This window comes from Botrytis cinerea, chromosome 14 (genome assembly GCF_000143535.2).
Source record: "Botrytis cinerea B05.10 chromosome 14, complete sequence".
NCBI lineage: Eukaryota > Fungi > Ascomycota > Leotiomycetes > Helotiales > Sclerotiniaceae > Botrytis > Botrytis cinerea.
This window is the reverse complement of record NC_037323.1, coordinates 1,399,202-1,425,170: the sequence shown is the minus strand read 5'-3', so window position 1 is coordinate 1,425,170 and position 25,969 is coordinate 1,399,202. Positions and strand designations below refer to the sequence as shown.

Genomic DNA, 25,969 nt, shown 5'->3' with positions numbered 1-25,969 from the left:
TTCGGTTTGATATTAGAGGTGAAGTGTTCTTCTTTATGTTGGGTGAGTGGTTTGTTTTTGTTTCTTTTTAGACGAAGTTAGTATAGATCTGAGTGAAAATCCCAATTCCGGAGGGGAGCTTTGTGAAACTGTTTTGTGTGTGTAGGAGGCGATTGATATATTTGATTGTATTGTATTCGAAGCGGAGTTGATTGGGTGCGAGAGGCTAGTTGGCTTGCGATTTGTTATTGATTGGATATTGGAAGAAATGAAAGGGGGTTTTGTTATTGCTGTATAAGTATTCGTTGTGACTGTTTTTGTGGTTAAATCTGATATGATAAGCTGCAAAGTCATTATGGCTAGTTCGCATTGCTAAAAGCCTATGAAGTATTCCGCGTGGAAGCTGAAGAGTGGGTGGCTCAGTAATCTTGTACACTAGCCTTCACATTTTATATTCTGGGGAGATCATATTGCTCACTGAAGTCTATCAGAATGTTTTTGTATATCGATATCTAGCTTTGAGATCAGATCGAATACTATTTACCGTCGGCAACATTAATAGACCAGTGTTTATTGAATCCGATATTCCTAGGTTAGTTAAGCGATCTACTATTTCGTTGCCTTCGATTTCGATATACCCAGGAAATCATTTGACCCCAATATTGTAATAACGCATCGCTTGATGGCACTTATGATAAGCTTATTGAAAGGATTCAAAAGCTCTTCCGCGCATACCCCATATAACTGAAATACTATCAATACACATCCAGATTCGTCCTTGAGATTACAACCCAATAAATACCTATCAACTATCTACAAAAAATAACAATTCGTTTCCTACCCTATAAATTAGAACTAGACTTTGATTATGAAACCCTATTTTTCAACTCGACTAAAAAAACTACCTAACAACTATTTATCAACTTCCTTTTTCGGCTTAATAATAAAAAACTGTTTTATTATAGATTCGAATACCTATATATAAATTCCCATTTTCAATTTAATATAAATTAATCTTTGTATTGAGATTACAAAGATTTAATATTAGATTTTACAAAATACTATATTTCAAAATATAATTTTCGGGATTAAGTATTATCTAAACAATATAATATAAGATCTATTTATAAAATCCGAATTCATCATTGTTAAAATAGTATTCATAATGAATATTATATTTAAGTAAGTATAATTTTATATTATCAAATTACAAGCCTTTTTGTTGATACTTTAATATTCGAAAAAAATATACATACTCCTAATAATTGCTGCTTTTGAAATCGTTTTTTGTAAATCGTTTTCCCTAAACGCACATAGTATATTTTCATTTTTGTTTTAATATAATTTTTGAAAAAATATTTTAGAATCTAAAAATAAAATTTTATTGTTTTATGAAAAGATAATGATTAATTATTTTTTATTTTGATTATATTGAGAATGTAGATATTCAATATAATATTTTATACATTATTATTGTTATTTCAATATTTATTTTCTTTTTCTTATATTCAAATTCACAACTTCTATTATATTATAATATTGAATTTATTTTTTTTTAAATAAATTTTCTCTCTTTTTTTTAGTTTATTTTTCAAATTAGTATTATAAAAATAATATAAACTCTTTTATTAAAGAATTTATTTATAAATATTAAAATTAAGAATTTTGAAAGGGAAGTATTATTATCTATTTTTTTAATATTATATAGCTACAACATAATCTAAAAACTTCAGGAAAAGTAATATAGAGTAATATTATAACGTAGTTTATTATCGTCTATCCGAAATGAAGCAACTAATACATATAGCAGTAGAATATATAATTTGGCCAAATAGTTCGATATAAATGATATCTAACAGCCTGTCTCAATTCTACACTAGGCGACGACCTCAAACTCTACATTCCCGAAAGCAAGTATATATCTTCAAAATCTCTTTCTCGGCCTGCAATTCTTTGACAACGCCAAAAAAACGTAAAAACCCTGAGTCGTTAAGATGTCACTGCTGAATTTCAATGACTGGTCCGACCCATTGTTACAATGGATTAGTAACAGGCTGTAGAATCACTAATGTATAAGCTATAATAGTATTATAAGCCTTAATAATTCAATTGTAATATACCAAGGGATATTAGATATCTAAAGAAAGCCTCAAGCATATATATAGTATTAGTTATAGGATATTTTAGAAACATAAGATATAGTTTTTAGAATAATAGATCCTAGGAAATACTAAATATAACTTTGCAAATTTTTCACAAAGTTATATTAATAATATTCTAAAAGATTAATCCCAAAATAAAAGATAAATTAGAATATCAAAAGTTATAGGATTAGTATTCTGTAATAAACAATTCAGGAATGATAGTATTCCAAAAACAATCGGCTATTCCAATTGTTTAAATAAAATGAAAATCTATATAAAGAAATGGATTTCATTATAATGTAAAGCTTTATATTTAAAATAATAATTATTAGTTTTATTATTATAATTATAAAAATTGCAATTAGTTATAACTTTATTGAATTTCTATTTGAAATTTAATCTAAATCATTTTGAGAGATTTCTAGATATTTCTATATAATTCTAGAAGCAGTTTTTGTAATATTTTAAATATCCTTTTTGTTTCAAATATCGATTTGATAATTAATTGCTAATATAGTATTCAAAGCTATTGTTATAAATCAGTTTATTAAAGATATTAATGATATCGAGATAATTAATATTTTAAAGAAGATTATTATTAATGAAATATTTAAGATTGCTTTATTAAATAAATATTAAAGTAATTGATAAAAACTTGATATTTTCCTTTTACAATTTGAAATCTATTTTTGATTCAATAAGAATAAATTCATTATTAAGAAATCCAAAAGTATATAAATTGTATTATATTTTCGAGGTGAAATAATCAAATAAATTCAATTATATTTGTATAATTATTTCGAATATAATAATAAAGATTGTATATAATTTATTCGAATAATTTTTAATAGTTTTAAAGAATTTAAGATAGAGATTTGTAGAATCTTTGGAAATTCTAATGAATTAAAGGTAGTGGAAGATAAGATCTTTAATTTTAAATAGATAGGATTAATATTGAAATATATTATAGAATTTTGAAGATATATTGGAATAATTAAATAAAACGAAATTGTTATTATAAGTTATTATTGTAAGGGATTCAAATTAGAAGTTAGATTGGAATTAAAAAGATTTATTGAGAATATAAATCTAAATAATTTAATTTAGGATTTTATTGAATTAGATAATCATTTTTATAAATATTGATAAAATTAAAGATTATATAAATTTTAAGGAAATCAGAAGCAAGAGTATTATTATAAAAATGAGAATAGATTATATTATAATTTATAAAGATATAAAGATTCTATGGAATTAGATGTTATATATTATATAAATGAGAATGATGATTTGAAAAAGAAATGAAAACGAAAAAACAATTTATATTTTGAATATAGAAAAGCAAAATATTGAATAGTAAATTGTTGAAGTAAGAAGATAGAAGGAAAAAAAGGTAATTTCAAATCTAAATTCAATAAAGGCTAATTTAATGCTATCTTTATAATTCCAAAAAATCTAATTAAATTCGAAAATATTAAGATTTTTATTGTTAAGGAATTCTAATAATTATTAAAGGAATTATTATAAAATCAAAAGAATATAAATGTAATAGATTTATAAAAGTAAAAGTATTATAGAATTCTAATACTTTTTATAATAGAAAAAAGTTATTAGAATAAAATAAAAGTAGATTATATTATAATGAATTGAATAATTTGTTATAATGAATTTTATGGAATTTATTGATTAAATAAAGAAATAATTGAATGGTTTTTTAAAAAAAGAAAAACAAAGAATTATTAAAATAATATAATATATAAAGATTTAATTTTCAATATAATTTTGTAAAAAGTTTATAAAGTTATTTAATAATTGAATATTATAGAATAAATAAAATAAATATATTATAAAGTTTAAATAAATGAATATATATAATTAGTTATAATAGATTTAGAGGTTATAGGAAATTTTATTGTATTAAAAATTATAAAATATTTGAAAATATTATTTTAAATAAAATAATATCTTTATTGATTATAATTAATTAATAAATAGCTAATAGGATTTAATAAAAATTTTTTATAAAAAATAATTCCAATATAAATGAATATAATTTAATATATAAAGATTATATAATTTAATATTGTATTATTAAATTAATAATAAATTATTTTAGGAATATTATAATTAAAAGTATATAATTCGAAAATAGATTGAATATAAGAAATTATAATATTTGATTAATACAAAAATAGTTATAGAGATATATTAAAAGCATTTGTGAAATATAATATATACTAAAAAGAATTGAATATAAATAATACTAGTAATATAAAATATTTAATTTAGGATTCTTTATTAAAAGCGAAGGTTAGTATATTTTCTTTATAAATGTAGAAGTTAATAATATAATACAAAATTATAATTGAAATAAAAAAAAAGCTTATGATATTAGAATAATATAAAAATTATAAATATATTTTCAAAGAATTAGGAATCTATAAGGTTTTATTGGAATATAAATTATAGGATTATAAAATAATATTAAAGAAAGATAAAATATCTATATATATTTTAATTTATTCAATATCAATTAATAAATTAAAAAGGTTTAGAGAATATATCGACAATAATTTAGCTAAGGAATAGATTAGGGAATCCGTATTCCAAATAGCTAATCCAATTATATAAATATTCAAAAAAGATAAACCCGATAAACTAATTATAGATTATAAAAAGCTTAATATATTTATTAAAAAGAATTAATATTTATTTTTATTAATTACAAAATTAAAAGATTAATTAAATAAAATTACAATATTTATTAAAATAAACCTACATAATAATTATTATTTAATTAAAATAAAAAAAGGTAAAAAATAAAAAACTACTTTTAAAATAAAATACAGATTATACAAATATTAAATTATATTATTTAGATTAATTAATATATTAATTACTTTTATAAAACTTATAAATAATATATTATTATAATATTTAGATATTTATTATATATACTATTTAAACAATATTCTAATATATTCAAATAATAAGATTCAATATATTAAGAATATTAGTAATATTTTTGAAAGCTTATTCAAGGTAGACTTACTATACAAATTAAGCAAATACAAATTCTATATTATAAAAATAGAATTCTTAAAATTCATTATATCAAATCAAGGATTCAAAATGAGTAAAAACAAAGTTAAAGTAATATTTGAATAAAAGTAATTAATTATAATTAAGGAAGTACAATTCTTTTTAGGGTTTATTAATTTTTATAGAAGATTTATTAAGGGTTATTTAGGGATTACTATATCTTTAATTATATTAATTAGAAAAGATTAAAGAAGTTTTGAATGGATTATTAAAGTATAAAAGTTATTCGATATATTTAAATAAATAATAATAAAAGAATTAATATTATTGATTTTTGATTTAAAGAAAGAAATTATAATGAAAATGGACTCTTTAGATTTTGTTATAAAAATAGTTTTGAATTAATTAAATTAGAATAAAAAATATTAATCAATTGTATTTTATTTTCGAAAACTATTATTAACTAAATTGAATTATAAAATATATAATAAAGAATTATTGATGATAATCAATATATTTAAAAAATAACAAATATATTTGAAAGGATCGAAATATATAATACAAATATATACAAATTATAAAAATTTGGTTTATTTTATTATAATGAAATAATTAAACAAATAATAAATCAAATAATCGAAAATTATAATTAATTATAATTTTAGAATTTTATATATTAAAGGATTAGAAAATATTAAAGCTAATATTTTTAATTGAAAATCAAAATATTAAGAAAACAAAATATACAAATTATATATTATATTCAAAAAAGACAGCGAATTACTAATTTACAATACATTATAATTTATAATAATATATTTATTAAAAAACAATTATTTTAGAAAACAAATCCAATTATATTATAATAAGAATATTATTGCTATATATATATATAAGATAATAGAATTAGAATTCATTATAGAAAATAATATTATATATTTTTATAAAAAAGTATATATTCCGAATCAAATAATTAAGGAATTTATAATGGAATAATATAGATTACCAATATATAAATATTAAGGAATTACAAAAACATTTATAAAAATATAGAAAATCAATTATTTTTTATAAATAAAAATAATAATTGAAAAAATTATTAGAAATTGTAATATTTATATATAAAACAAATCATTACAATATACTTTATATAATCAATTCCAGATTTCAAATATACTTTCTCAATTATAAAAATCCATTATATAGAATTTTGTAATCAAATTACTATTCTCAAAGGATTCTATTATAGAAATTGAATACAATATAATATTCAATATAATAAATAGATTAACAAAATTTATATATATAATATTATTCAAGAAAATATAGAATACTAAATAACTAATATATATATTTTTAAGGATTATAATAAGCATATATAAAGTATCAAATAAAATAATCTCAAATCGAAATAAACTTTTTACCTCGAAATTCTAAATTATTTTATTAGTATTTATAAATATTAAAAGAAAATTATTAATATTTTTTCATTTATAAATAAATAATTAAACAAAAAGAATCAATTAAATAATGAAAATATATTTTAAATGTTATATAAATTATTAATAAAATAATTGGGTAGAACTATTATTTATAATATAATTCATATATAATATATTGGAAATGGAAACTATAAAAATCATTCCAATACAAGTTAATTTTAGATTTAATTTACAAGCATATAAAATCCCAATATTATAAAAAGTTAATATTAAATTAATAATAATACAAATCGAATAATTAAAAGATCTTCAAAAGCAATTGATTCTTAATTTAAAATTTATATCTTTTAAAATAATAATATATTATAATATAAAATATAATATAAAATCTATATTTAAAAAAAAAGATAAAGTTTATTTGCTATAACAAAATATCGAAACTAAAAAATCAAACAATAAATTCAATTATAGGAAATTAAAACTATTCAAGATTGATAAGGTAATAGGAACGATTAATTATCAATTGAAATTACTAAATATAATAAATATTTATTTAATATTTCATATATCCTTATTCAAATCAGTATTATTAGAAACATTAAATATATTATTTATAAAAATTGAATCAATCAATTCAAATACTATATATAATATCGAAACAATATTAGATTATAAATATATTAGAAATAAAATCAAATATTTAATTAAATAATTAAACTATCTATATTTAAAAAATATATAGGAATTCAAAAAGGATCTTAACTATTTTAAAAAACTATAAGCATTTCATTTGAAATATCTATACTTATTAATAAAATCTCAAAATCCATTTTAAATAATTTAAATAAAAAAGAATTGAAGAAATCAAAAAAAGAAGAATCAATAAAAATAAGTGTAATATCAATATTTATTATTTCTTTTTTAATATATTCCTTTTCAATCTTTTCCTTTTTTAATCTCTTTTTTTCTTTTATTTTTATTAATTTATTAAAAGTTTATAAATTATAATAAAGCATTTCAAATTCATATTTCAATAAAAAACATTTCTATTTTTACAATTATAGAATTTTAATTATAATCTTTTCTTTTTTTTAATTCAATTTCTCCTTTTATTAAAACAAACTTTCCCAATCATTTTCAAATAAATCTTGAATATTATATTTTTTATTATTACAAATATATTCATTATATTATAAAGAATCAGAAAACAAAACAATATATTTATAATCAATATATTCGTATAATAAATATAAAAATATTTCGAAACCTTTTTATTCAACAAAATGAATAAAACGGATTTGTTCTTTTCTTTTGTTAATATTTAAAGGAAATATAATAAAGAAAAAAAGAAACATTATAATTATTAAATATACAAAAAGGAAAATATATTAATATAAATATTTAAAACAAATATTAAATTAAGAAAGAGATAATATTATAATAAATTAATAATAAGTTATAAAATTATTAATATATAAATTATAATAATATTATAGATCTCAATAATTTAATTATAATATATCAAGAAATACTAAATATTTAAAGAAAGCTTTAAATATATATATAATATTAATTATAAAATATTCTAGAAATATAAAATATAATTTCTAAAACAAGAGATTTTAGAAAATATTAAATATAATTTTATAAACTTTTTATAAAATTATATTAATAATATTTTAAAGGATTAATTTTAAAATAAAAGATAAATTAGAATATTAAAAGTTATAGGATTAATATTCTGTAATAAACAATTTAGAAATGATAATATTTCAAAAGCAATTGATTATTTCAATTGTTTAAATGAGATAAAGATTTATATAAGAGAATAGATTTTATTATAATATAAAACTTTATATTTAAAATAATAATTATTAATTTTATTATTATAATTATAAAAATTGTAATTAATTATAATCTTATTGAATTCCTATTTGAAATTTAATTTAAATTATTTCGAAAGATCTTTAAATACTTCTATATAACTCTAAAGGCAGTTTCTGTAATATTCATTTATATCGCCCGCGAATTGCGTAATAGATAATGCTAATAATAACAATAGATCCAGTCACAAGGACATTGTAATTCATTGACGCTGCTGTAACTGGAGTAGCGGGCGGCCAGAAACTGAAGAATAACATGATAATCAAGTATAAAATGGCGAAGCCGTTGTTTATGATACCGAAAGTTCCCGGAACGTGCCATGGTCCTATCCATTACCCTGTGGTGGCAGAATCCGCGATTGACGAAGTGGCCGCTTTGTCAGCCCCAGAAAATAGTCAATATTTTTATAATGTATTGAAAAAAGCGTTTTTAAAGTATTAATTAGGAGGCTTTTTCTTTCGTGAATAATTAGAAATTTTTATTTTAAAGGGACTTAGTGAAATTCTTGAATTCTAGTTTGAATTTTAGCTTAAAATGATCAATACTTTTGTTGTAGGTCGAAAGCATATGAAGGGTGATTATATATATATAATATATATATATAAGATGGAAGCATGCTCGGGTGAATGACTAATGGACTATATAAGCAGTGTGACACGTGATTTTGATTGAAAAATTATATGAGATTAACTTTCTTATTTTACAATTTGAGGGATTAGATCCCTTTTTATGCTTATTCGCTTAGAATCAGCTTTCTTTATTTAAAATCCTTTTCCTAATCCGGTCATTCTTTAAATAAAGAATCTAATCTTCCTTTCATTCTTTCGAAATGACGATTAGGTGATTTAACTATTATCTTATCGATCTTATCTAATCGATCTATATAGCTTTCAATCTTTCATTATTAAATTATAATTCGAATTTATAATGAAAATTACTTTATTCTTATTTGAATATATATATATAAATTAAAAGATATCAATATTATATTTATATTATTATTTTTATTTATAAAAACAATATTTATAAACAATACTTTATTTATATTGAATTCGATTAGTAATTGAAATGAATATGAATATATAGATTAGAGTTAAATAGATAATGTATATAAACAGTATATTCTATATAACATGATATAATGGTAAAGCTTCTGATTAAAGAATAAATTGAAAGTGAAGTGAATGATCCTCTTTAAGCTTTCGGCTAATGCCTCCCCCTCTCCTTTTAGCTCTTACGCTCGCTCCTCTCCTTCTCCTAACTCTTACGCTCGCTTCTCTTCCATCTACCTTTAATTTCTTTTCGTCGAAATTATTAACTTTGCCACCACAGGGTATTGTAAGTCACTGGGCAATAGATCAAGCGCATTCAGATCAACGTACCCCAAGTCAACTTTCCCTCCGCGATAGTTCTGGCTATGGAAACTTCGCTCGTAGTCACGTGTTGAAGTCCCCCTGTAACTCGACGGTAGAGTAGAAGAACTGCGCAGATCAAATACGAACTGTATAGGCCAGACACCGACAACGATATGACGTCTTTGAAGGCCGTGGCAGACCCAACAGTAATTATCGAGAGGAGACAAGCTATAACTGTTGTTACGGCGATTGCATACAATGGTATAGTGGTACGAGTATTGACCTAATTCGACGGTTAGATTTGAGGTTAGCTCCGGGTACTGTCTCGATCTGTGAATAGTGGAAAAAGATGAAATTATATGTAGAGGATACTTACTTTTTGAAGAGTGCGCCATTCTGGAAGCCCTCGATCTCTTGAGAAAGACCAAAACATTCTAGATGTGGAAGCCAGCGTACCGACGGTAGCGCAGATGCCTAGTATAGCTATAATAGATGCCATGACTGCAGCGCCTGAAACCGATCTTGTTGCTTGAAGGAATATCTCCATATAAGGATATCCAGTGTTTGTTGCGAGAGCTGCATCGATATCCCCAATGCAGAAAAGCAAAGCAATGACCATGGCAAAGCCCATACTGCCATTTATTATGATACTCAGCATGATTGCTCGTGGCACAACGAGAGACGGATTACGGATTTCCTCGGACATCTAGCTACCATGTGAGTATAAGTTCGGGCAAAGTATAATAGAGGGAAGTTTTACATGGAATGCACCATCCGCGCCTTCAGAGTTAAATGATTAGCGATACGGGCTCTTCGGTCAGGAAGAAATTGCATGAATCTCACCGACGAAAGCAAAAACGTTGCCAGTAAGTCCAACAAAGAATGATAGGCCCTGGGTCGACCATCCGCCACTATTCAGCCAGACTGTAAATAAATTCTTAGATGTATCATGTGGCCCAAGAATCACGAGTGTGATCAGGATGGCAAAGAACCCACAAATATGCAGAATGAGGATCAGTCCTTCAAATTTGGGCAAAAGACTGCTGACTATTGTATTGATGGAGACGGCAAATAGTATTACAGCCCAAAAGAGAAGCATACCTTGCCACCCATGAGGTATGTAGCTTGGTATAGTTAAGGAAATGAGACCTTGGACTAAAGGTTTGTTGTGTAGTTAGCATATATTATCATTGAAAAATCAGAATGTAAATGAAATAGAAATGCCAAGCCCTAGACGAGGCTTCAGGCTCATGGAGAAAGATGAAAGAAGAAAGAACTCACTCATAGTCCCCGTTAGGTATCCACCGGAGGCAACAGAGCCCTGCCATCCTCCGAGTGTAAGCCAGCCAGTTAGATAACTCAAAAATTTGGCACACGACGGCGGTGCGAGCATAGAAACCCAATGATACTGCCCTCCAGAAGTAGGGGCCATTGATACTAGTTCTGAAAGTGTCGAGAAGACTGAAAGATTGCCAATCCATATAAGGATGAAACCGTAGATTATTCCAGCTGGGCCGCCATTCTGGAGCCCACTGAGAAAGAGAATCAGGGCTGCTTCCCATGTGATTAAAACAGTACAACTCAAGCCGACAATAGATATGAAGCCGAAGTTTCTCTGTATACCCCTGTGTTATTATTGCGCATTTCAGACTATTTGGCAACGACCAGTATGAACTAATGGAGAATTAAGAGACAGGGTAACCAACTTTGAGGACTGGATTTTTTCCCAATCGGACCAATTCATTTCGATCTTTGTCTTCTGTTCGACGACGGGACACCTCTCTCAAATTTTCGATGGTTCCAAGCTCTACCGTCGCCGAACTCTTACCACCTTTGGACTCCATCATGTGTTCAGGAATCGCTCGCCCAATTTGAAGATGTGTTTAGTTCGTGAATTTCTCTAGTTAGAAAAACGGTTTAGAAAACAACTACGATAAGTCAATACTCGAATATTAAAGAAGAAAAGGGTACAAAAAATTGGAAAAAGGCTTGGCTGGAAAAGACGCTCTTCGCGAGTAAATAAGTGGGAAATGGATGGTTTTTCTAATGCGTGCTTGCAAGATACCACTTGATTGCCCATTGTTTCATTTCTGCGGTGCAGTATTGAACCCTATATCTATAAATAGATACTAGATTTATCAGAATAGGAATTAACAATTACAAATATATATATAATTTATATCTACATATAAATGTAATAAGGTATTCTTAAAAAGAAAACTAATTATATTATAAAATCTTATAGAGTTATTAAAAATACAATGGGATATAATTGTAGCAATAATTTTTTATATTTTAAAATATAGAATCAAAATGAAACAAATTATAGAACTCTTGTATTTATATATACTTGATATTCAGATTAAAAGTATTTCTATTTAGGATTTCATTATTTAGTAAGGCTAGTATTTTGCAACTCTACGTTCCAGCTCCGCGTTTCTCTAATAATCCTAGTTTGACTCGTCTAGCTTTCTCGACTTTGCCTATCCCAAGCGCCACTTTCAGCTCCAGATATAACTGTTACTACCACTAATTGAGAATGAGAATTTTCTGGCGAAATACTTGATAGCTTGTAGTGATCTGTGCTGATATGACTTTGAGATTGAAAAGTATTGTTAAGGATATTCTTCACCTTCGATTTTTTGTTGTCAGAGCTATTTGATTTGTTTTGGAGGTAATGATTGTATATAGGGATATCCGTTTAACCCCGATGCTGTAGATCGTTTACACGTATCATTCCAGACTCTAGGCTGTTCAAAAATAACTTCATATATGGAAGACAAGCAGTAAGAATACTGAGACACAGGACGATCTGGGTGATAATTGCTTCTGGCCATGGGTCAAAGGCTAGATCTTTTGAAGGTTTGTTCAAATAGTAGATTTGAACACCAGTTGCCGCAATGACACTATTTCCTGTCAACCAATGATACAGACCTAGAAAGAAGGGGCTGTACTGACCATATCCGAATGCCAAAGATGACCATTATAGCCAATCTTCTGAGCCGAGAGGTTTGAATGTGAGTTGCAATAGCTACAACCATCAAAATCAAACTAAAATCTGTTATGATATTCACAGCCGCATAGTAATTCCCAAACTCTTTCTACTTTCATCAGTGTCTACTCTGGCGCAGCGGACCGCCACACTCACTTGGTTGATGCAAGAGCCATTGATTCTATCCCAAGGCCTAGACACCGAACATTGAAAAGCGGAAGAGAAGATTGAAGAGATAGTCCATAGCAATATTATTAACCCAATGGCTCTGGCGGCCTGTCTTTCTCGAGTGATTGGCGTCAAGTCGTCAATGAATGAGGCGATCGACAGTTTGACAAAACACAAGCTGGCAATAAATAGTAGGTTTGCGGCATATCCGGCCTATGATAAACATTGTCAGCTCTGTCTTAGAAGCTCACAAAGTCAACACCTACTTTTTATAGTCCTTCTTGATGAGAGGTGCTCAGTGTAGAGAGGTGTTGACCGTAACCGTTCGAACACTGTATGGTGACTGCAATTGATTGACCAATTGCTAGAAGCTATGATCGAAAGTCAGCAGCAAGATCGATTTAGCGCATTGCTAAGCTAGGCCTCTTACAATAGATATAGAGACTAGATGATCTTGCAAGTGTAATTTTTTGAAAATCGCTATCTTTGTAGCCAGCCGAGCAGCTACTCCAAGGCATGAAATTGATAATGGGACCCAAACAAACAGTTCTATCAGCGGAGTCTTGTTTGTATCAGTGATAAAAACCTGCGTCCGATTCATGATGAAAATCGACTTGATTTCGAGAGTGGACAGGATAGAAAGTTCGGAAACGGCTCCACTATTAAGTGTTAGCTAGTGACAAAATATCGTACATTTTTGATAAGACAGACACGCAAATGAATCCCAAAGGCAGGGCGATGCATACCAACCTTGAAAGGTAATGTTGGTCGCAATACTCCGAAATCTCCTCCCCCTCCCTGCCACTGCCTTCCCTGTCAGTTTGCGGCACAGGCAGAATGCTGCAGACTTGCAAACAGTAAAAACAGCTAGCTTCGCTGAAGGGGTTGTAACACAATATGAATGAATTTGTAAGAGGTTGAAGTCGGTTATTGGCTAGAGATAAACATTTTGCGGCGCAGTTATTGCTCACTTGTTTGGTTGGTTATACAACTATTTTTATGATAAGCTTGTCTCGTCTTCCCTCATCACATTCGGCCATATAAGACCCCTTAATCGAAGATTGAGAATTAGAGATTTGTTTTCGCAACCATACCACTGCCAGCATGCCTTTAGAACTCAAGGACGTTGACTATGTCAAGGATTTTCAGGAGCTTATTGAGTGTGAATGGATTTCATATGAGAATCCCCAACAATCCTTTTTTCGTTTATTCTGCCCTATTATTGGAGCCGGTCCAACAGCTCGAGAAGAGTCTCTGAAAGAATGCACTTCTCGTCAATTACAGTGGCATCAGTCGGATCCTACTAGCTATTGGCACAAAGTTATCGACACAGAGTCTGGTAAAATCGTTGGTGCTGCGTTGTGGAAAATTTGTCCAACGAATCCTTTCGAGCATGAAGACGACCATTCCGAGGTATCATGGTACCCTGAAGGAGGCCAGAGAGATTTTGTTGCAGCAGCATTGCAGCGTTTCGATGCTCCTCGTGAGAGACTGGCCCCTAAGCCGCAGCTCTGTAAGCACGAGCAAGCTCATCTAAACTTCACATGAATATTCTACTGACAACAAGTTGATTGGAAGATTTGAATATTATTTATACCCACCCGGAGTTCCGCCGCCAGGGAGTTGCAGATATGATAATGAAATGGGGTATTGAGAAGGCAAAGGAAATGGGTGTTGAGATTTGGCTCGATGCAACAGTCTACGGAGTCCCCCTTTACAAGAAGCATGGGTTTGCAGTTGTAAATGAAAACAATTTGGTACCAGAGCCGATTGATGAACCGGACGAGGAGTGGACAAAGATTGCAACAAGTCTAGGGCCCATGACAATGTGGCAGATGGTCAGGAAAGTCGATGAGCAGTAGATTGCTGGGGTGCCCTACCGAGTCAAAAAACCGATATCCGGATCACGTCAAATTATGAAGATTTTTCCATGCATGCAATAATTGATAATCTTAGATCTACATGCTTATTGAATGTCGTACCTTGAAAGTATATTACACGCTTCAAATTATAAAAGGGTCAAGTCCAAATTCGATAGCTTCATTGGTATGCAGAGATGTTTGGACCAAAAAAATTGAGAAGATAACGATAGTAAGACTTCTGGCAAGGGTTGTTCACGCAACAACTACAAACCAATCAGATTAGCCTATGCACGAGAGCAACAACATCAAGCTTATATTAACCCTTGTTTTTATACAACATCGTTTCTATATGATTGTCATGAAATGTTGCGGTTTCCTCTATCAAAATACTGGCTCCATAATCCTAATGTTCGTCGATGTTGAATTACATAGGCATTGTTCTATTCTAGATGTGGGTGTTGGGGTCGTTACCTAAATCAGCATATATGGACATTCACCGAGCACCAAGATAAGAGTAAAGAAAGAAAATCCTTGCCTGTGGATTCATAGTAGCTTTTTTTCTTTTTTTCTTATGGTTTCGTAGAAGCAAACCAAATGGAAAAGTACTCCATATATATATTATATAATCATATATCTATATAGTAGGTCATTTTCATATTTGCAAATTTATAAAATCCCTTTTGATTGATTATAAATAATATACCAATACTAAAATAAGATTGTTTTAATTAAACAAAAGGAAAAATTATATGAAATTATTTCAATCTAATATACAACCTTAAAAGGAAAGAAAATTCGATTGAAAAAGAAATAATTAGATTAAAACAATTAAAAGATTTCTAATAATTTAATTAGTTTTAAAATAAGCTTTATAATAATAATAGAATTAATAGATTGAATAAATTAAATTAAAAGAAAATGTATTCAGAAATGTATTAGTAAGTAGGGAATATAAATATTTTAAATATAATTGCTTTGAATGTTTTTTAATATTAAAATCTAAATTAAAATCTAAATTAGAATCTAAATTAGAATTTGAATAAAAAAAATTAGAAAGAGAATTGAAAAGAGAATAAGAAAGAGAATAAGAGAGAGAATTAAAAAGAGAATTAGAAAGATAATAAGAAAGATATTTAGAAAAGAAAAGAGATTTAGAAAGAGATTTAGAAGAGATTTAGAAAGAGAATAAGAAAGAGAATCAGAAAAGAAAAGAGAATTATAAGATTTTAAGGTTTTAAAGTTTAATTACATTTCTAATATCTTTATATATATTAGAAGTATGCAGTGGTCGCAATGAGTGGGTTTCGTATTAATTTTTCAAACCTCAACTCAAGTCATTATTAATAAATAGTTAATTAGATATCTTAATATCTAACCATTATAAATAGTTTAAAAACATTTTTTTGCATTTACAAATATTTATAGATACCCATAGATTTGCAATTTGTATATATTTTATATATAGAAATCAAAGAAATTATTTGAAATTAGAATTAATAATGATTTTATTATAATAAAACAAAATCCTAAGCGAATAGAGTTTATTAAATAATACTTGTATTATATATACTTTATTTAATCAATTTATGAAAATGAAGTATTAATATTTATAATTATCTATTGATTAATGAATATAGCTTTTTTCATTCTTTAAGCTATTTGTAGCTGTGGGTATCCATAGCTAGTCGTACTATTTAAGCCGCTTATTGCGACCACTGCAAATATGTACTCCGAGAATTTCCAGATGAGGCGGATTATCTACTAAGGGGACGAGTTCGGATTGTGAAGTACTGTTCCCCTATTTTGGGCTACGCCTGCAATGCAATGACAGAATTTGCTGACCATATGCTTCATCAAGTCTCTGGCTACCACTTTTTCATGCCGTCGAAGATTGGCCTCTAGCACTTTGCGACGGTAGCACAGTATCTCTGCAAGACGATCTTGTAGAAACGGATAACATTCGACGGACTTACCAGAGCGCAAATATGTATATGATGCACCGTGAAAATCATAAATGGTATTTTCTGAAAAAACAAGATGTTAATGAGGTCTTGATCTTTAAACAATTTGACACAGAAGAAACGCAGGCGGAAGGTAGGTTCGTTCTGAAGAATTTCTCTTGATCACAGCTAATGAAACACCTTTAGTTTGTCCTCATGTATCATTTCTACAAAACGGCATTCCTGCTGGCACATCCCCCCGACAGAGCATTGAAATGAGGGTCATTTTATTTACATATCCACACTAGATAGTCACATCTTTACGTTCTGAAAATTTAGGTGGAAATTTAGGTGAAAAATAGAAACTCAGTGAGAATCAGCCATCGAGCTAGCCTCATCGTTATTTCAACATTCTCAGATGATATTCTAAATCGTAAGATATACATGAAAGTATGTGTAAACTCAACCGGGTATACAAGAGGTTCATCTGGGTTCTTACCCAGTGTTTTTCTCACAAGAACACTTGCATGCATAAGGCTGGGGTAATTTCACATGTAGGTAGTTGTTCACTTGGAGCACGTCAATGGTAGTAAGTATTCGTCGTGGATTTTCTTTGCAAAGGTACATCATTTTTAGACAGTCACTGGCATCATGAAATTCTTTTTGAGAGTAGATTGAATTCAGGTCTACTATAACTCCAAAATCTCATAAAAAAACATCCAACACAGCTTTCAGGGCAGAGCTCAGGCACGAGAATAAATGATAACCAGACTAATAATCCGCCTACGCTTCAAACTTAGCAAACTTCATGTCGTATATCCCCCAGAGCTGAAAATATGGTAGCCCAAATGATACCATAGCCTCTGGTACAACAATTAGAACAAGAATCTCATTAGACAATGCGAGGTAAAATCATTCACTTCGACGACTTTCTTATACATTGAGGAAGTGGGTCAAGATATCGAGTGGTCCACTAGTTTTGACGAGTTCCTCGTCAGATTCATCAGAAGAACCTGGCTCCTCGACATCGTTGGTTTCGGGAAGGGCTGCTTTCCAGGGCTGGTTGCGGGTGTCGTTGGCGGCATCAGCATAGATCTTTTCAATCCACTTTTGCTGAGAAGCATCCGCGGCGGTGGTGGTATTTTGAGAAGGCATCTTAGTGAAGTTGGTAGTGTTGCTCGTGGAGGAAAGGCTTGAGATTATGTTTTTGACAGGATTGTGAGAGTTTGATGAAGTGGTTTCTGAAAACTGAAGATGAAGGGTGACCCACTAGTTCTTATAGCTGGTTGAATACCACAACTGGTCATTGATCATGATTAGTTGTCAAGACAAGTGTTCCCGGTACTGTGGGTGCTTTTTTTTCCTATCAAAGCAACTCGTAATATTGCATTTCTTCAATCTAGGATGTTGGCTGAAGTAGCTTCACTATGCTGATTCTACTACCCAATAATATCTGCACTTCTTCCCTTCTGATAGGCTGTGAGCTTCAGGATAGTATGCCACTTCGGGCAACTTGGTTGCTACGGGTTGATTTGTAGAACACTCCTTTACAGAAAGTGTACTTATAATAACTAAAAAAGTTAAATTCTAGAATGTAGTGGAGAAGAACAACAAATGGAGGTTGTAGTTTGATATTATAATATCCTCTAATGATCCCTTGTACTAAATGAGTCTCCATTCCTTTTTTAGCTTCGGGGCACGTCCGTCTCAAAATCCACTTCATCCACTCCCTTTGTTCCACTCTGCTATCCATCCTTTATATCTCCTTTTGACTACAGTTCTAACATCTAAAACGGGCTTGTGGTTTAGTGGTATAATGTTCCCTTAGCATGGGAGAGGTCCGGCGTTCGATTCGCCGCTAGTCCATCATCAAATGAATAATTCGTTCATTTGAAGTTCTTTTTTGCTTTGTTTTTGAGAGGGGAGGTGAGGTTTTTGATGGATTTTTTTTTAGTCAGGGGTGAAAAGTTTTCGCGAGGGATGATGGTTTTTCCGTTCCGGTTGCACGTGCTCCTTGCTTCCGCTTTTTGGGGGGAGGGAGGGGAGGAACATCTAACTGCCAGGTCACTTTGAGTATAGTGGTATTGTGTAGGAGGTATTGATACATCGAACTTTATTATTCTATCTGATCTAGTATCTGCCGGAATTTTTATAGTTGAGATAGAATCTGATAAATGCGGGGTATAGTCAAAGCTGGTTTTCGTTCCTTTCTGGACCCGAACTATCATTTGATAAGTTTTAATGACACCGCTTTTCGCTTTTGACACATGGAGTGCTTTCATCTGCAGTATTTTAAGATTAGTTTATATATATTATTATGAATACTGATTGGGAAGGTAAGCACGGGTCGAGTGCCTGCAGGTTGATAAGGATCTTCTATCTTCTCCCGATACTTCAGACAGAAGACGGTCAAAATGGATGATACGTGTCGGATGAAAAGTTTCTGGTGGTTTGATACTGTGTGATAGCGAATCACGACTCCGTTCTACATATTTTTCTTTCAAAAATACTTTCAAAAATACAATACCACTACACTGTGGAGCCTACAGGCCGACAAAATCTATGGCTCTTCTCTCCCTTTAAAACATCTGTGCAGGAGATTAAAGAGAAGCCAACTCAGCGGGCACTGCACGTATACCATGGTAGTGTCCTTTGGAGTAACCGAGTTCCATCTTCGCCATTTCTCGCAGCTGTTCACGTATGATTTTTCCGCTCTGCACAATGTCAGCTTCGTTCGCACTTAGAGAGACGGCTAGTGCAATATTACCAAATTCCGCGGGATACTTGGAATGAACGAGATGCCTCCAGAGAGATACTTATATGGGGCAATCTTATCGACCATGAAATTATTAACTTCAGCGGCGGACAGTGCTGATTCAGGGGCGGTTACAATATATGCGCGTGGTCCTTCATCTTGGTATCTATGTTCAATTAATAACAGATAGCCTCCAGAGGGTAAGATATGATCGGCCTACACAGCAACGCCGACGATTCCAGCATCCATGATTTTTGGATGACGAAGTAGCACAGCTTCAAGTTCAGTTGGTGCTACATGATTTCCGTTCACTTTAATCAAGTCCTATCTATACTATCAGTTCTGCCTGTAAGTCTGCCTTGGTGGGGAATATGGTACCTTTTTACGATCCACAATATACCACATTCCATGGTTATCGACATATCCTACATCTCCGGTAGAGAACCACCCATCGGCTCCAAAAGCTTCACTGGTAGCCTCTGGATTTTGATAGTACCCTTTGCTAAGGCTAGGCGCACGGATCCAGATATCACCAATAGTATTACGGCACACAATTCGATTAGGCTCACTGGTATCCGTTACCTTTCCCTCAAAGTTGGCGTGGAGTTCCCCAACGGATTCAGACGGCGAACAAGCCATCATATCATGACCGGTGATCAATCCAAGTCTGAAAAGGACGATTCATTGGTTAGCGTCTAAACTGTATTTTTATTTTTATGAGAAGAACTTTCATACTCAGTCAATCCCCAGACTCGGGTAACTCTCCCGACGCCTATTTGCTCCAGTATTGTTTTGGTTAACTGTCCCATTGGAGCTGCAGATGCCTCCACTCTCCTCAAAGAACGTAGTTTTTCTCCAAGATTACAAGTAAAGAGTTTCACGATTTCAGTAAGCATGGAACTCCTGATGATTGCGTCAGAGATCTTGTAAGTTTCCACAGCGTTCAAGATATCCTGCACGCTTGGCCGGCACAAGAGATATAGCGGGACTCCAAGCTTTGGAAAGATAACACTATAAGATCTTTGACCAAGGATGTGGTGCATTCCGAGCGCGCCTAAAACACGAATCGGATTGACATCCTTGCCTGTACCTTTCATGCTCTGCTGCCAGTCAGGGTGAAGAGACACTCGCTGCATATAACTCAAGGCGGCTGAGATATAGTTGTGATGGGAAATCTCGACTCCCTTGGGATGCCCGGTTGTACCTGATGTGAACATTATGACAATGGTACTGTTGTAATCAAGCGAGGATCTGACGTTGGGATACTTCCAATCACTATCGTCTAGAGAGCCGACCATCTCCTGCCAGTGAGGTACATTGAGGAATGATATACCCGTGCTATCAAGAATGTCATCATCAAAGATAAAGATGGATTTCCGCTCTAAGGCTGGGCAAGAAACTATACCTTCGGCTTCCAACAGGACACCTAGATGCGCTCGTTGAGTCAAAATTAACGAGGGCTTTGCAAGTGTGAGCAGTCTTTCCAATTCTGAATGCCCGTAACTAGGCTGCCCAGGCACAAAGATACAGCCCGCCATCACTGTGCCCATCAAAAGGGCCGGGTATGCTATTGCATTACCCGAAAGACATAAAATTCGATCCTTAGGTTGGACCCCTAGTCGTCTTAAGCCCACTGCGATGCGAACAGAGAGATCACGATATTCTGCTAAGGATAAAGATCGGTCATCTGGGCGAAGCGTATCGATAATCAACTTTTTTGAGTCGAGATTCTCATGCGGAGCACCAAATACAAAATGTGGTAGGGAGCAAAAAGGAATGGAAGCAGTCCATCTCGAAGCGACTAGTGATGATTGGTTCAAAGATTGCATTTCAATAAACAGATGGCATGGAGAATTTGAGAAGATAGGTTTCTGCACGCTGAGATAAAAGGAATATGCAGCTCCTTATGATCTCTTACATTCCAAGTCGCATTTTAGATTCTCTCGGAAGCTGGAAGCTGAAAGCTGAAAGCTGAAATGACGAGTCATGCACATATTTCTGCCAAGAGCAATTGCAGACAATAATCAGATAATGATTGTGGGTATCAAACAATGACGTCTAAGATCGAATTATAGTATATCAGATGAAGAAATCGTTTTAAACAGAAATCCTGCATGACACGTCATTCATGGCTTCATGGCTTGCAGAGCAATCTTCAGAATATCCCGACCCGGATTTGACAAATGTTTCCCCGGCTGATGTTTTGGCGAATCCCTCGCCAAAAAAAGTTACCCATGTAAAAAATGAGGCCAAAATTGATTACCTCAATGAATTCTATAAAAATCAATTACAAATAGAACAATGAGAGTTAATGATACTAAACACACTCTTAAATAACTTTCAGCTATGATATTATTAAAGTTGTAATTATCTACATTGAAATGGAACAACTAGATTATTGAAGGGTTTCGCTAGTGGTCAATTCCGGTCTGTTCTTTCTCCTACGAATTGGCAAAGCTCATATGGTTTGCATTTCAACATCAATTCATCTACGAGCAAGAATCCTATTACGAGTAAAGGTTTCAACACTAGCCATATTTCAGATTAGATTTTGATGCCTTTTCAAATATCTTTTCTTCAGTATATACTCATAAAGTTACATCGTTAATCCGATTTATATCATCAGCCCCTGTCAATATCACAAACATCACCGAGTAGCAAATTTGGATGCCTCTTGAGTCATGTCATCTTTCAGTATCACATTGGAAGTTAAGAATTGAACGTATTTTTGACTTTCTTTTTGATAGACCCGTGGGTTTACTTACTAAATCAATTTCGGATAGTAGTGAAATGCCGTGTGGACAAACCCTCAATCTCGTGCCAGCAGCGTCAACCTGGTCATACATGAATATAAAACAAAACAAGATATTCGGCTCATGTGCTCAATTGCGCTACTTACAAGTTGCAAGATGATATTGGTAGTCACGGCATCTCTCCATCAAGGCTATAAATCATCATAAATGGCTTCACCATCATATATAGCGCAGTCTAGTTCTCCTGTTCCGACCGATCAGTCGCAATTATCAAATCAAATTTATCATGTTGGTACTTACATGTTTGATCACATATCGAGGCTGACACATAACTAGAATGCCCTTCGTCAACTCAATCGTTTACGAACAAATTTTGAATCGCGACAAGAGACAATTGGACTCGAAGATCGCAATCTCCTCTTACGGCAGATGGAAGAGTGGTGTGAGGAAATTGGATACAAGGCAAGCTTCTTCAGTAATGTCCTACTACATCGAGTACTGAAGTTGACAACTGTATACCCATCAGCCTGCCGACTTCAATGTGTTAAACGCTATACACATTGCTGGGTCGAAAGGAAAAGGCTCAACAGCAGCCTTTGTTTTCTCGATATTATCTGAATACCTGGCTGATGAATGTGATTCTGAGGATAATACTTCTGCTTCGTTGAAAAAGATTGGTTTATATACATCACCGCACATGCGTAGCGTTCGGGAACGAATCCGAATAAGAGAGTCACAGGCGACTGACTTTACAGACACTCCCCTCGATGAAAACAAGTTTGCACATTATCTATCGGAAATATGGGTACGGCTAGGAATGGACAGCCGAGAGCTCTCATCGAGTCCACCATTCGCGAAGTTCCTCACGCTGATGGGTCTGCATGCATTTATGCAGGAAAAGGTTGATGCGGCGGTCGTAGAGGTTGGTATTGGGGGACGCTATGACTCAACCAATATTCTCCGCCAGCCTAGTGTCTGCGCTATAACTAGTTTGGGACTAGAACATACCGATATACTTGGTTCTACGTTAGAGGGGATTGCATGGGCCAAGGCAGGTATCATGAAAAAAGGAGCTCCTGTGTTTACGGCGCCACAAGACCCAGAAGCCATGGCTGTGTTAAAAACTACAGCGGCGTATGAAGGTGTAGATCTTCATGTCGTTGCAACACATCCAGATCTTGAATCCATCGAACTTGGCCTTCGAGGTGATTTCCAACGAATAAATGCTAGTTTGGCGGTGGCAGTAGCTGCCAAACATCTTTGCCGGATGGGATTTAGTGGTATCGCAGAAACAACGACATTCATGAAATCTCCATTGCCTGAGAAGTTTCGTCGGGGTCTGGAAAAAGCACAATGGCCAGGGCGGTGTGAGACGCGGCACAATCACGGAATCCGTTGGTTACTTGATGGAGCCCATACCATAGAAAGCATTGAAGTTTTAGGGCCTTGGGCAGTTAAAAATATGGTAGTACAGAAACAAGCTCGACGTGTTCTTATATTCAATCAGCAAACAAAGGATGCAACGGCGCTACTCCGTCATCTTTGGCAGGTCATGTCGCATTTCGCTAGCGTAGAGCCGATTTTCCATCAAGCGATATTTTGTACTAATACTCTATGGGAAAGAAATGCAGCTCCGGATATTGAGCGTGTCTCTATGACATACTCGGGAGATTCGATCCAAGATCTTAAAGTGCAACATGAATCAGCAAAGTTCTGGGCTGAGATCAGTGGAGGAGAATCTGCAGTGACCGTTATGCGGACCGTCGAAGAGGCTATTCGATGTGCAGCTCATGGTTATGGTGATAGCAATTGTGGAGGAAAAGGCGGTGATGAAGCGGTAGTGTTGATTACTGGTAGTCTTCATCTGGTGGGGAGTGCCTTGGAGTTCTTGGATACGTTCGCATGATCAGACACTCACATGATTCGTTCTTGGTGAGCTAAAGGAAGATAACTGTAGAGTGTCTTTGGCTCCCTCTTTGATATTTAGACGTTTTGCAGGAAACATCGACAGATACTTTCTCGAACAAGGCTTCTCTCTGCCGTGTGATAATAACGCCATCATAATCGTCTAGACTACGCAATGGGTACCTACAGACCAGGTTATTGGTCATGCAGAATGTCTGCAGGTTGTCCGTCTGCAGAGCAGATTATTGAAAAGTTCAGGCAGACTAACTACAATCGGACTATAGATTATTTCTTATAATACAAATAACTCATCTATCTATAATTTTGCCGACGATTTGCTAATTATCTATAGATTACTTCTAAGCTATCGTTAGATAATCTGTGGACAAATCAATAATCCAAGATTTCATTCAATTCTCACTTGAATATTAAAGCTATACTCAGAATATAGGTGATTTAAGCTTCAAGATTACAAACTTGTATTAATATTATACATTTATACAATCTTAATACACGCAGAAAATCTGCAGATTATTTACAACCGATATATAGAGAGTATATTATTTCGAAGGCCATATAGATAATCTACAAGGCAGATAGAATCTTCAAAAGATTGCCTATAGAACAGACTACCTGTTGATGACCTGTAGATTTAGATTGTTTCTGCGCAGCCTATGCAACTCGTTCGAAATATTCTGAAAAATATCGTAGAAATATAGCAAGCTTAAGATAATGTTCGTACTAACATATAGTGATACAACGATAGCGTGTATTAAACTTTTAATATAACAGGCCGCACATGTAAAGAGAGATCACATAAATTTTATAGCTATTCGATGTATAAAATATTATGGGAAATGCAAGAGAAAATGAGAATTCGATTTGAAACGCTCATTTTTAATTCTGGAATAAATTGAAAATTCACGAATATCTTCTATAATGTCTATTTAGATATCGAAATAGATTGAGGATACTCATTCCAGATCGGATTACTGTATTCCTGTAAATTTCTAGTAGTATTCGTTACTGAAGTGATATCATTGCAATATAAGTGGATATATACACATAAGTGTAAAAGTTGTGGCCATAGCTTGTGACACCCTTAACGAAAATACATCAAAAACTATCATTTATTCAACTTTTCAATCCTTTGAAAATTTAATACAAATTAGAATAATCCTAATAATTTTTATTAGAAATCATAGAAAATCATGAAAATTGTTTAAAAAAATGAATGAAATATTTTTTTAAATTTTTTTCGAATGAAATGTAGAGTTTTGAAATTGAAAATTCCAAAAATTTCAAAAAAATTGATTATTTTGTATAGTAAAAGTGTTATATATTAGAATTTTCTGAAAATTCTAGTTTTGAGGTTTTGTATTTCAATTACAAAAATCATAAAAATTATTTTATTCATTTTTTTTGAATTATTATTTAGTAAGTTTTATTATATTGAAGTTTCAAATTTATAATATAATAGTTCGAAGAATTATCAAATATTTAATTTTGTATAGTAAAACATCATTTTTGCAGGGATTTTGTTATGAATTGATAAAGGGTGCCACGAGATATAGCCACAACTCTTACAAGTGTATTGTATATAGCTCTCGTAGCTCTGAACCTAGAATAGACAGACACAATACAATACATTATATCATATCTATTATGAAGAAGTCATAATCACTACCGAGGCGATGTCAACAAATACTGAATGACTTCAGTAATATATAGATCAATATTAGATATAT

At 31.5% G+C, this 25,969-nt stretch overlaps 5 protein-coding genes across 7 annotated transcripts; 2 read left to right on the top strand and 3 right to left on the bottom strand.

Moving 5' to 3' along the window:
* Window positions 1-9,859: 9,859 nt before the first annotated feature.
* On the bottom strand, window positions 9,860-11,429 carry BCIN_14g03710 (hypothetical protein; the record flags this gene model as incomplete). 2 transcript variants are annotated; one of them, XM_024697188.1, is made up of 5 exons in its annotated part: window positions 11,128-11,429; window positions 10,690-11,001; window positions 10,607-10,626; window positions 10,223-10,552; window positions 9,860-10,129 (listed from the first exon to the last, which is right to left on the bottom strand). In XM_024697188.1, the coding sequence occupies exons 1-5, from the start codon at window positions 11,276-11,278 to the stop codon at window positions 9,860-9,862; spliced, it is 1,083 nt and encodes a 360-aa protein (XP_024553003.1). In that variant the 5' UTR covers window positions 11,279-11,429. The 2 variants fall into 2 exon arrangements, with proteins under 2 accessions (XP_024553003.1, XP_024553004.1); XM_024697189.1 differs by lacking the exon at window positions 11,128-11,429 and having other exon boundaries at window positions 10,690-11,035.
* Window positions 11,430-13,872: 2,443 nt separating this feature from the next.
* Window positions 13,873-15,049, top strand: BCIN_14g03700 (hypothetical protein). Its single transcript, XM_001549464.2, has 2 exons — window positions 13,873-14,519; window positions 14,585-15,049. Exons 1-2 carry the CDS (start codon window positions 14,111-14,113, stop codon window positions 14,866-14,868), a joined length of 693 nt encoding a protein of 230 aa, XP_001549514.2. The 5' UTR covers window positions 13,873-14,110; the 3' UTR covers window positions 14,869-15,049.
* A 2,692-nt stretch (window positions 15,050-17,741) lies between these two features.
* BCIN_14g03690 (hypothetical protein) lies at window positions 17,742-17,963 on the bottom strand (the record flags this gene model as incomplete). The annotated part of the gene is made up of 1 exon (XM_001549463.1): window positions 17,742-17,963. The coding sequence occupies one exon, from the start codon at window positions 17,961-17,963 to the stop codon at window positions 17,742-17,744; it is 222 nt and encodes a 73-aa protein (XP_001549513.1).
* Window positions 17,964-18,895: 932 nt separating this feature from the next.
* BCIN_14g03680 (hypothetical protein) lies at window positions 18,896-21,508 on the bottom strand. Of its 2 annotated transcripts, XM_024697187.1 has the most exons (6): window positions 20,969-21,508; window positions 20,299-20,901; window positions 19,942-20,230; window positions 19,784-19,887; window positions 19,576-19,729; window positions 18,896-19,522 (listed from the first exon to the last, which is right to left on the bottom strand). In XM_024697187.1, the coding sequence occupies exons 2-6, from the start codon at window positions 20,859-20,861 to the stop codon at window positions 19,409-19,411; spliced, it is 1,224 nt and encodes a 407-aa protein (XP_024553001.1). In that variant the 5' UTR covers window positions 20,862-20,901; window positions 20,969-21,508; the 3' UTR covers window positions 18,896-19,408. The 2 variants fall into 2 exon arrangements, with proteins under 2 accessions (XP_024553001.1, XP_024553002.1); XM_024697186.1 differs by having other exon boundaries at window positions 20,299-21,508.
* Window positions 21,509-22,305: 797 nt separating this feature from the next.
* Window positions 22,306-24,630, top strand: BCIN_14g03670 (hypothetical protein). Its single transcript, XM_024697185.1, has 3 exons — window positions 22,306-22,604; window positions 22,653-22,778; window positions 22,843-24,630. Exons 1-3 carry the CDS (start codon window positions 22,524-22,526, stop codon window positions 24,220-24,222), a joined length of 1,587 nt encoding a protein of 528 aa, XP_024553000.1. The 5' UTR covers window positions 22,306-22,523; the 3' UTR covers window positions 24,223-24,630.
* Window positions 24,631-25,969: the final 1,339 nt, after the last annotated feature.

Bases quoted from the DNA above. Each gene is read 5' to 3' on its own strand.
- BCIN_14g03670 (XM_024697185.1), top strand. From the start codon at position 22,524: ATGGCTTCACCATCATATATAGCGCAGTCTAGTTCTCCTGTTCCGACC. The intron at 22,605-22,652 runs GTTGGTACTTAC...ACACATAACTAG, and splicing joins TATCAAATCAAATTTATCAT to AATGCCCTTCGTCAACTCAA. The intron at 22,779-22,842 runs GCAAGCTTCTTC...TATACCCATCAG, and splicing joins GTGAGGAAATTGGATACAAG to CCTGCCGACTTCAATGTGTT.
- BCIN_14g03680 (XM_024697186.1), bottom strand. From the start codon at position 21,392: ATGCAATCTTTGAACCAATCATCACTAGTCGCTTCGAGATGGACTGCT. The intron at 19,730-19,783 runs GTAGGCCGATCA...AATTGAACATAG, and splicing joins GGAATCGTCGGCGTTGCTGT to ATACCAAGATGAAGGACCAC. The intron at 19,523-19,575 runs GTAATATTGCAC...GACATTGTGCAG, and splicing joins CAAGTATCCCGCGGAATTTG to AGCGGAAAAATCATACGTGA.
- BCIN_14g03700 (XM_001549464.2), top strand. From the start codon at position 14,111: ATGCCTTTAGAACTCAAGGACGTTGACTATGTCAAGGATTTTCAGGAG. The intron at 14,520-14,584 runs GTAAGCACGAGC...GTTGATTGGAAG, and splicing joins GGCCCCTAAGCCGCAGCTCT to ATTTGAATATTATTTATACC.